A 10466-nucleotide genomic window follows, 5' to 3' on the forward strand; every position below is an offset into this window, starting at 1 on the left:
CGATTCTCTCACTGCATTGCATGATTTATGACATCAGCAGTGACATATGCGAGGGAGGTAACTAGAACGGAAAGTTAGGATGTTAAATCCACACTGTCTCCAAACGGTGTAGTCCAACAGGAACCGGAAAACTGCTAGATCGCAATGCCAAAAACCACTTGGTGACAGGCGGCCTTCCTAGATTGCAAAGTGATACCACTCAAGGACCACTGTTTGCACTCACTTTGCTTCTGACCTTACTTGTACCTGCCATATTTTGCTACATTTAATATGTAGTACTATAATCATTTCGTGAAACATTGGGTATGACTCAACAGACAGGATCACGTAGGTGGCAGTGTCGTTCATGCAGGTTGGCTGGCGTCGTGTCAGGCGTACCCATCCCGCCCGAAATTGTCTGTACGACGGAAGTGTTTCGAAGCGTCAGCTGGTGTAGTTTCGTATGTGGTTCAAATATATTTGTGCGTTCATTCAGAACTTGTATTGTTTACCTCATTATTCTTTTTGCTATGAAAAGAATATGCCTGAAATTTTAAGCCCAAATAGCTCATTTCGAAAATTTAGTATCTGTTTAATTTGCGTTTGATTTTTTTCAGCCTCAGCCAATTGCTCCCACAGGCCATAATGCGTCATTACTCTAGTGTTGGAAAGTAGCTGGTGGGTTGCCTGCCTATCCTCTGCTTTCCTCATTATGTTACTTATACAAGTCAAGCTTACGTTATAAGTGATATGTGTTATTCAAACGAGGAAATTTTTCGAATGTCTCAAATATGTATTTTGTCTTTGAAGGTACACTGAAGGCAACCAGCAAGTTGGTTTCAAATGAGAGCGTGACCTTCCCATAGCCATTTTTGCGCTGATTTGGTGCTGAAAGATGCCTTAGTTGCTGAGAAATCGCTAATCAGACACTGATCAAACGTGGCGAAAACAGTTAGTGCAGCCACTGTGTGCGTCACGGTGAACCGGAAGCAAGCGAGGCAGTGGTGATGTATAGTGGTATGGGAGCAACCGAATACTCTACCACCTACGAGTGGTTTGATCAGTTTCAGTCAAATCAGTCATGCTTGCCCAAACTCCCACATCCTTTGCAGCTCCGGACCACTAAGCAAAATGTTCCTTCGTGGGAACCGTGAAGGAACATTTGTTGATGCTTGGTGAAGAAAAACATATTGTCCTTTTGAGGTACTGCGATTGTTGGCGCCAAACCACTCGCTCGTGCGTAGCTCGCACACTTCCTCGAAGGGCGGTACCGCCGCCCCCAGTGTGGACAAGTAGCACCATTCAGCAGGAGCTAGAGAAGATGTTGCACAGTATTGCCAATGGCAGCAGCAGCTGTCTTCAGATTCTCACTATTTTTTAACTTATTTTAAATGAAACTACACATCATAGGGGTATATTCGTGTTCTCGGTGAGCTAATCTATTGATGTAGAGCAACTTGTACCGTATTTACCCGATTCTAACGCGCACTTTTTTTCCGTAAAAATAGGCCGAAAAATCGCATGCGCGTTAGAATCGGATACAAAACGGAAACTGCCGAAACAGTGGAAATTTCGTCCCACCCATCGCCATCGCCATCTCAAGATGGCGCCAAAGTTTTTAGCAACAATTTTTCGGACGCAGCAAGCCTAGGCGCCTAGGCTTTTCTATCGAAGTTAACACAAATCATCAAATCGTTTCACTTGCGCGCTTGATAACAGCAATGGTAGCAGCGGCTCCCACGCGTTCAAAACGAGCGGTCGGCTGAAGCGTGCACCTCTGGAGAAGCTCTCGGGATGGGCGTGCGAGGCGTGGGCCATGATCTCATAGACCATGGTTGAACGTTCGTTCAGAAGTGTGGCATCGCGAACGCGCTTGAAGGCACCGAGGCCGAGATGCTGTGGTCAGAGGAGAGCGACGAGGAGTGAGATGAGTGAGATTACTTCGGGAAATAAATCGCCCGTTTTTCTCGCATTCGTTTGTCTGGGTCACAAAAGTCCCGTGTGCGTTACAATCGCAGGTGCAAGTTTTTTCGGTTTTCTTGCCAGGAAAATCGGGTGCGCGTTAGAATCGGGGGCGCGTTAGAATCGGGTAAATACGGTATATTGATTTCATTGGCCCTTTAAGCAGAACGCCAACCACGATGTTAGCCTGGGCTGTGGAACTTGCCACTTTTATTTTTACATACATTGCTCATGACGAATTGAGAAATCGACCTTCCCTAGTTTTTCTTCGGAGACGCTGTTGTTCTCTGGCAGTTGCATCATGTTTGACCAGCACTGCTCACCACAGGCAAGGTGTGCCTTCACTGCGTGCATGGAACAGATGTCACCACACTGGATGGTAAAAATAACACCTAAGCAGTCAGTGCTGGGTATCAAACCGGGTCCCATCGAGTAAGCGGGAAAAATGACTACGGTGGTATGGTGCGTTTTACTCGGTAAGTGCTCGACTACAGGGCTTTACTTTCAAGCTGTACAGGTGGTTGAGAAGTTGTTAGTTGGACTATCGTAAATTTTAGATGGGTAACGCATTCTGTAGTATGAAAAATTCTCCAATGCACCACAGTGGGAATGTGTTACTCAGTGGATATGTATCCCTTTGCTAGACTAACAGCAACAACTGACAGATGTGTGCCAGTGCTTAGGCCTAACATTTAGCTTTGAGGTCTTACAACATCAACCAGCACTGGTAGCTTTACAAACAGTGAGTGCTTTTTCCAATGACTCACGACCTGGAGGTACATTATGCCTAGTGCATATGTACAGGTGCCATCAAACGTAATTGCAACACGGTCTCGCAAATTTATAGGAATTCCTTCCTCCGGAAACTGCTTCACTGCATTGCTGTTCATTTAAAGGAGTCCTTCCTAATAGAAAAAGCTTCCTGCAAACCGGTAATGGCTGTCATAAAGCCAGTAAGGCAAAAATTTTGCAATATTCACAAATCCTTGTTCCAATTTCTTGTGATGGCACCTGTACATTATATAACCTTCAAGTTGAGCCTGACGATTAGCCAAACAACATAATGCTCATTGTACGTCAAGCTGCGAGTATCAGTTGACCATGTTAGACCTCAAAGTATTACGTTGGGCCTAACATTGCGCCATTACATACCCATGTCGCCTCCTTCCCTCCGCTGCACATTACCCTTTGTGGAGGCAAGTTATAAACTGGTAAATACAGGAGGCTTATCTGATCGAACAATTTTCTATAGCAGGCCAATAGTGCTTTTGCGCTACAAAGTTACCTTTCGTGTTAAACGACGCAGGTTCAGCGACGAAAATGTGGGCTCAATAAAGCCATACTCCTACCTGCCATTTGGTGCCGGCCCCAGGAACTGTATTGGGATGAGGTTCGCCCTGCAAGTCGTCAAGCTCTGCTTGGTGCACGCCGTGCGCAATTTCGAATTCGTGCGGACGGAGGGCACACAGGTAGAGTGATGGTGCTCGGCTACGAAAAAGCTGGTGCACCTTCTCACACTTTCTCACCTCTTCATGTGTGTATAAACACACGTGCTGAAGCTCAGTGCATGTTGTGAGAAATTTTCCGTTTTGGCAGAGCTGCAGAGCATCAGACGTGTTTCATGCAATTAGGCATGGCAATTGACTGTTCCCGCCGCTGAAATTGACCTATAAGGTACAGAACCACTTTCAGGGTTTTAGGCGATTGACCGAAATTTTGGCTCCCTGCCCCTGTGCATTTCTCCTTTTTTCTGTGCTGTGAGCTATCGATGTGCATGCCGGTACCAGAACATTAATGCTTGCATAAATGTAGAGGCATTAATAGAACACTTCCTGCATAATTGCAAGCACCAAGATGAAGCATATACATAAAGGCAAAACCTTTCCGAACTACTGCTCTACCAACCCTGGTGGCAAAACTGATGCATGTCAACATTGCTTCGTGCACAGGGCACAAGCAGCTTTGGGCACATTTAATGGAAAATACAAGCACATAACCAAGCACTGTTCATTTAATAATAGATACTCATTGATTGGTTGTTACAAAAATAGACCAGAAAAGGGGGCACCCGAAAGGGGGGAGCTAATTGTGCCCTTGGGTTTCAGTGCACACAAATTGTTCATGCTTGGTATAATAGAAATGCCGCACCATTACAGAAGATGACGCCTTGGAACGCAAGCAAATGCGCTGGCGGGCAAATTGTGCCATGAGGGCCCTACAGAAACCTACAAAGAGTGGTGTGCATTATGAGACAGTCCCAGGGCTGGGCAGTATCGCGATACTAGGATATCGCAATAGTATCTCAGAGACACTTCTGAGTATCTGTGTTTCAGTATCGAAATACATTTGAGAGATGTATTTCTATCTCAGTAGTGAAATACTTTTACAGTGTATCTAATATATCGCGATACTCCGGCACGTATGAGTATCGTGTTACTTTTATTCTTGTGGCACAGTAGACATCCGCCTTTTTTTAAAGCGAAGCGAGAGTGTTCTCACTGATGGCGTCTGTAACGGGAAAATGACGAAGTAAACAAAAAACACTTCCCGTGGCGGGAATTAAACCTGTTATAAGGCTGGCGTCTATCTGATTGCTCAATTTCGACATGGTCGAAGCGGTTTGGAAAACTTAGACAAAAACTAAATAATCCATCACTAAAAAGCTTTGCATTCAACCAGCATCGTCGTTTGACGAAGAGGGGCATGTTTTTTTGGTTTGGTTGGGGCCATACCGCCTGCTTTCCTATACCCTCTCTCAGTTTTACATCTCCTGACTTCTTTCTGTGGACGGAAGTCTTAGCTTGAAATGCTGGACTCGGTGCCGATAAGGCAGCCGGGTAGAGATAACTGCCATCACAAGGCACATGTGTGTATTCTAGCTCTTCTTGGTTCGGGCGGTCGCACACACAAAAAGCGAGGGATTCGGCTACACCGAAGCGCGATGGGATGCACGTCGGTCGGGCATGGTAGAAAAGAAGCTCATCACGATGAAAGGCAAGGTACGGCACAGATCAGTCATGCTAGACAGCTGCCTCTTGGGTTTGCGGAAGCGGTTTTCTGTGCTCTTAAGAATGGGAAATGAAGAGGTAGTAATTGCACCATACTTGCACCCACTCTTTAAAATGCAGCGGGCCTGCATTTTGACAACACTAGCAATTCTGCAACACTGGCAACGGAGGCGAAAAGTTTATTTTTACAGTTGTGACGATAAAAATTGGGGGACGTATGTAGTTTTTCATTCTGAATGTAGTTATAAAATTTGTTTTTGCACAAGAAGACTATATTCAAATTTATTTTGATTTTTATATTTTATTTTCTGACAGCTTTTGTAAAAGGACTGCAGGAGGGATACAGCTGAACAAGGTACCAGTGAACTGGGCACAAATCAAAGAGTGCAATGAGACTAAAATTATCAATCTGTCTGGTCTGTAGTAGACGTTTAACCATTTTAAGTTTGAGCCTGGAAGGCAGAACCGGTTTTTGTAGTTCCCACGTTCCAGACCCAAACTTCGAGCGGTGATAACTTCTGCTACAGATGAGATAGAATGATAATTTTACTCTTATTGCACTCCTTGATTTGTGCACAGTTCACTGGTACCTTGTTCAGCTGCATCCCTAGAGCAGTTGTTTACAAAAGCTGTCAAAAAATCAAATATAGAAATCCGAATAAGTTTGAATGAAGTAGTTTTACACAAAAACAAACTTTATATTTACAATCAGAATGAAGAACTGCATAAGTCCCCCAGTTTTCCCCATCATAACTGTAAAAATAAACTTTTTTGGTTTTGGACCAATGTGAGATGAGCTGTCATCAGCAAGGATGAACCGCGGCTTCTACGACTTTAAAGATGAATACTTTCAACATCAGGACAGTCAGAGCAGATGCATGTTCAAGCGGAAGTCTGTTCATACATCAACGACTCGAGGAGAGATTTCTCCATGCTGCAGGGCTTTCCAGCCACCAAGGCGATGTTTGTTCTTTGTAACACAAACCTGCGCTCAGCTGTTGCAGTAGAGAGACTTTTCTCATTTGCGAGCCATGCGCTCAGATCAAATCGACATCGTCTAGAAGACGGTTCTTTTGAGAAGCTACTTTTGCTTAAGTGCAACTAATGTTGTTTTCTCGTGTGGTTAGTGAAGTTAATTAATTCTCTTCAAGATCTAATTGCATTAGTGATCCAATTTCGTGCATGTGTTGGTTTTGAAATTTGTAACGCTCCATAAAAATGTATTTTAGAGCATGAGGCCGCCAACATAGAAAAAAGCATTTCACTATTTGTATCTCTATCTTTTCTCTGTATTCCGGAATACTTTTTTTCTGTGCCTGCAAAAGTATCTCCGAAATATCCCATTGTGTCAAACTTAAATGTATCTTAGTATCTGTATTTTAGGCACCCAACGCATGTATCGCAATATTTGTATTCCAGAATACGTTTTGAAGTATCTCTGCCCAGCCCTGGAAAGTCCCCTTACAGGAAGTTTCAGGCCTAATTTATTGTTTGCTCCAATTTGTGCTAAGCTGTACTAAAATCAACTTCTCAATGCTGTCATCATTTTATTTGTTCACTGTATTATCCTTAAAATTGTCGTGGCTGTGGAAGTGGCCAAGGTGGTGGAGAGAATGACTTCCAAGGTGACGATGATATGTGAAGGGACGGTATGCATGGGGGAGAGTATGGTTGCCTAATTAAGCGAACCCAGAAAGGCAGCACAGGTGGTAAACCGTACGATTCCGATTTGTTTTAGTTCTTGTGGATGGTTTTCTTGTGACCCGTACGAACAAATGTTTGCATGGCTGACTGCAGTTTTGTCTTTCAATCGTCTTCTTCCTTATGCGGTTCTGTTCCCTTGTAGCTTAATCATGATGCAACTGGCTTGGAAACTTCTGTGTTAAGGCTGTTTCAGGTGCACAATGCTGACAAAAATGCTAACACGTTTACACCAACACTAGCAGGCCAACGTGAAGGAAGTTTTTCCACAGATGTGGATATACTTGAGTTGTAGAAATGATGAGACGATTCTCACAATCTCCTTTGGAATGCTGACCTTGGTGCATGCTACTCTCTTTCTGTTTTCCGTAGGTGCCATTGAAGATGATGAGAACATTTGGCTTGTTGCTTGCTGAGGACATCACCTTGGGAGTGAAGAAGAGGAGGCCTTGAATTCTGAACTTTGTCTTTTATTAGAAGCAGCTTGCTGGAGAGCTGAAGGAGTCACACCAGACTAATTTTACATGAGCACTTCATCCAGCCTGTGCTTTTTTTTCTTTCTGTTTCTGCTAGGTATGCTATAGTAGGTTGCCAACTAAGCCTTTCGTATTCATAGTTCTTTAAACTGAAGGTTGTTGTAAAAGGCACAACTTTTCTGCTCAAGGTCACGACAGTGGTTTTCACGCTACCGTCAAGCCATGTTTACCGTAACACTCCTAGTTTGCAGTGCAACCACTCCTAGTCACACTCTTGCAAGCTACTAAAACCCTATCCTGTATTTGGATTCAGAGTAGATGGAAGTTGTCTCTGAAAATTTTTCAGCTTACTATTTCGTTGGCATATAAGATGTGCTAAAATGTGGCTTCTGGCCAAGGTATCTGAGTATGCCTAAGGCATGTCGTATGAAGTGTGAATTTAAAAGCATTGGTGTTCAACTGAATACACCTGAGTAATTTCTCGAGTTTTTCACTTGGGAGTAGTGCTTTGTAGCTTTGCTTCAGGCTATGTTTTCAAGTTTTTCGATTAAATTGGTGCAGGTTATTTTTTTAGAGTTTTAATGTTAGCATGTTGGCTGTGGACCATAATCATTTGGACGATATTGCTGAGAATTCTGCTGCTGTTCAGAGGGGCCTAACTCGCTGTGGCCTGTGACGCTGCATGCTTGATGCGCTCTCCATTCTCTCCGTGACTCTGCATGCACCCAGCCGTTGCCTTGCAACGCAGTCCCCTTTATGTGTGTGGATGCGTAACCTGGTGCAGTCACGTCACCAATGCCGGCTTCCGTGCTCAATAGCCACCATTTAATGCTTTTGCATTAAGATGCTTGTGCAAACAGTGCAGGTGCTCTTAATTCAACAAACACATAGAGGCGGTGGACGGTCTCAATTGTAGTGGCAAATTGAAGTGGCAATTGCTTTTAAAACATTTCTGCACTTAAGTTTGTTCTTAGAAATTTGTAATTTTACCTGGCATCAAATAGCGAACGATCAAGCACACAAAATTGCAATGCTTCAATTTAAAACAAAAGCTCTCTGCCATTTCTCTGAGGTGTCATGCATGAACGGACAAAGCATGGCACTGTTTAAAAAGCACCTCAGCACAACAGGTAGTTCCAACAAACCAAACTAGCTGTGTATATTGCGTGAGACAATGGCCTTTGGAGCCATTAAAATTTTTGTCTACACAATTCAGCGTGCACATCAGTGCACATAAAGTCCTGTTCATCGTCTACCTCAATCTCTTTTCATACGTCTTATCTACCTTCCTCTATATCTCAGCAGCCGTAGCCACAGAGTGCCCACAACACTTTTCCATTTCATGCCCACAATACAGTGCAACAGCATAAAAGCCTACAGATAACCTAACTGCCAATATCAATGAACATATATATATATATATACACATACATATCAGCCAATATTTTTCCAGCATTATTTCCTACTAGTGAGCCATTTTTTTAGGCTATAAAATAAGAGAAGAGACCAAGGGCCAAGGCGTCCTGGTGATGCGGTGGTGTTTTATTTTACAAGATGGCAGACTGATGAAGACGAAGCAGCTCGAGTGAGAGCTGCTCTTGCGTGATGACAGGCACCGATGAGATCCTCATCATCAGTGCAGCGAGGATTGCCCATAAAGTTTCTACATAGGCCGACAGATTGCCTTACAAGCAGCAGTGGAGAGTGACATTGTTTAATGCTATAATATGGTGACATGCTATAATATGGTGACATTTAATGCTATAATATGGTTTAATGCTATAATATGGTTTAATATGGTGACATTGTTTAATGCTATAGAAACCTTGGACACATCAGAGGCAAAGCATATGTGCCTAGCGTAAATTAACAGTGCTCTCTTAACTGAAAATAAATATTGGGCTTGAAAGTTGACCTTAAATTTGCGAGAGCCACTTCCTGCCTACAACTTCTAGCTTTGCATTCCAAACTGCACCAACTACATGTAAATCATGCTGGTCATAAGCTCATCACATGGTGCGGTGGTCAGTCTGTTTGTGCTGCATTTAAAACTTGCTAAATTTAAAAAAAAAACATATAAGACTTTCTAAATGATAAAAAAGCTTCACGTTAAAATATACAGATTGAAAGCAGGGGGGAAGTCATTTTAGATGCCCTTTCCAGATAGTCAATGGTTTTGCAGCTGCACAATGGTAGCAATGCTTATGGCTGGCTCATCTGAGGCAATACACAGCTGCCATGCACTTCATTTGACCTCCATATTCTCTGTTCTCTGTTAAAACCTTGGAAGGAGGCCTGAGCTTTTGCTCTGGGAAATCCTTCAGCGTTGCGTAAATGTGGTTGCAATACTCATTTACCTGTACAGTCTTGGCATTGGGCCAATGTGTGTTTGGGCTGTACTGGACATTGGTTGGTCTCAAAGAGAATTTAAGGCCAGGTGAGCATGGATGCTGCAAGTAGCAATACAGGAAGGAGTGTAAAGTTACCAGGCCAGTTGTTTGCTGTAGAATCTAACATCTGGAAGTTGCAGTGCTTCTGTCGAGGTGGGACATAAAATGAAAAACCGCCCACTTGAGACCAGTCGCAAAAACACCGTAAAATTCGCAGTTTTTCGAATACTCTTTAACCTATATACTCGTGAGACCCAAACCTTATAGGTAGCTTCACATCCATACTACTCTACTGGCTAACGCCAAATGGTTGTTCTGTACCCAGTACTATTTCATGTGGGTTGGCCAGGAATGTTACTCCATGGCTCCAGGAATGTTACTCAACAAGGTATCTCCAGGGAACTTACTGCTGACCATCAAAGTAAGTTACGTTTAGCATGGGCTTTATCCATATTTTTATACACGCTGTATTTATCAGTACCTGGCGTACTTTACCTGGCGTATTTTTATATTACCACGCTGCTCTTGGAAAGGGTTAGTGCAAGTGTCTAAGTAGAGTTTTTGCATTCCATCATAATAGTGTTATGTATCTTATGAATAGATTAAGGTCACCACGCTGTTTCCTTGTTATTGTTATGGTTTTTCGCCAATGTTGGATGCTTGTTATTTGTTTGGAACCAATAAAGGCATTGTTTCGGTCTTGTTAAAGTTTGTATACTTTTTGCTTATTCACCATACCAGCAGTGCAGTTTAACATTATCCAGTAATCGGGTTCGCCCATTTTATTAAAGTGAATTTTTTGTGACTTGTACGAAAAATATCTAAAGGATTTGTTGGCCTACTGCATAAGTTGGGCCCCCTCCCTCTTCCCAGAGGTGGGTGTAGGGGTCTATCCTCTGTGGTGAATGGCCATGCAAAAGATTGGTCGTGCAAGTGACCCACGAAAAACG

At 43.2% G+C, this 10466-nt stretch overlaps 1 protein-coding gene across 1 annotated transcript in view; it reads left to right on the forward strand.

Moving 5' to 3' along the window:
• The window catches only part of LOC144179523 (uncharacterized), a 95243-nt gene extending 85019 nt beyond the window's left edge, over positions 1 to 10224 (forward strand). Inside the window, exons 27-28 of the mRNA XM_077707914.1 lie at positions 3248 to 3410; positions 7023 to 10224. Of these exons, the coding sequence (XP_077564040.1) occupies positions 3248 to 3410; positions 7023 to 7103 (244 nt within the window). The 3' untranslated portion in view covers positions 7104 to 10224. The remainder of the gene's footprint in view (positions 1 to 3247; positions 3411 to 7022) is intronic.
• The last annotated feature ends 242 nt before the right edge of the window (positions 10225 to 10466 follow it).

The sequence above is a fragment of the Haemaphysalis longicornis genome, unplaced genomic scaffold (genome assembly GCF_048455015.1).
Source record: "Haemaphysalis longicornis isolate Haplotype H1 unplaced genomic scaffold, Haemaphysalis longicornis Haplotype H1 scaffold_4, whole genome shotgun sequence".
NCBI classification, from domain to species: domain Eukaryota; kingdom Metazoa; phylum Arthropoda; class Arachnida; order Ixodida; family Ixodidae; genus Haemaphysalis; species Haemaphysalis longicornis.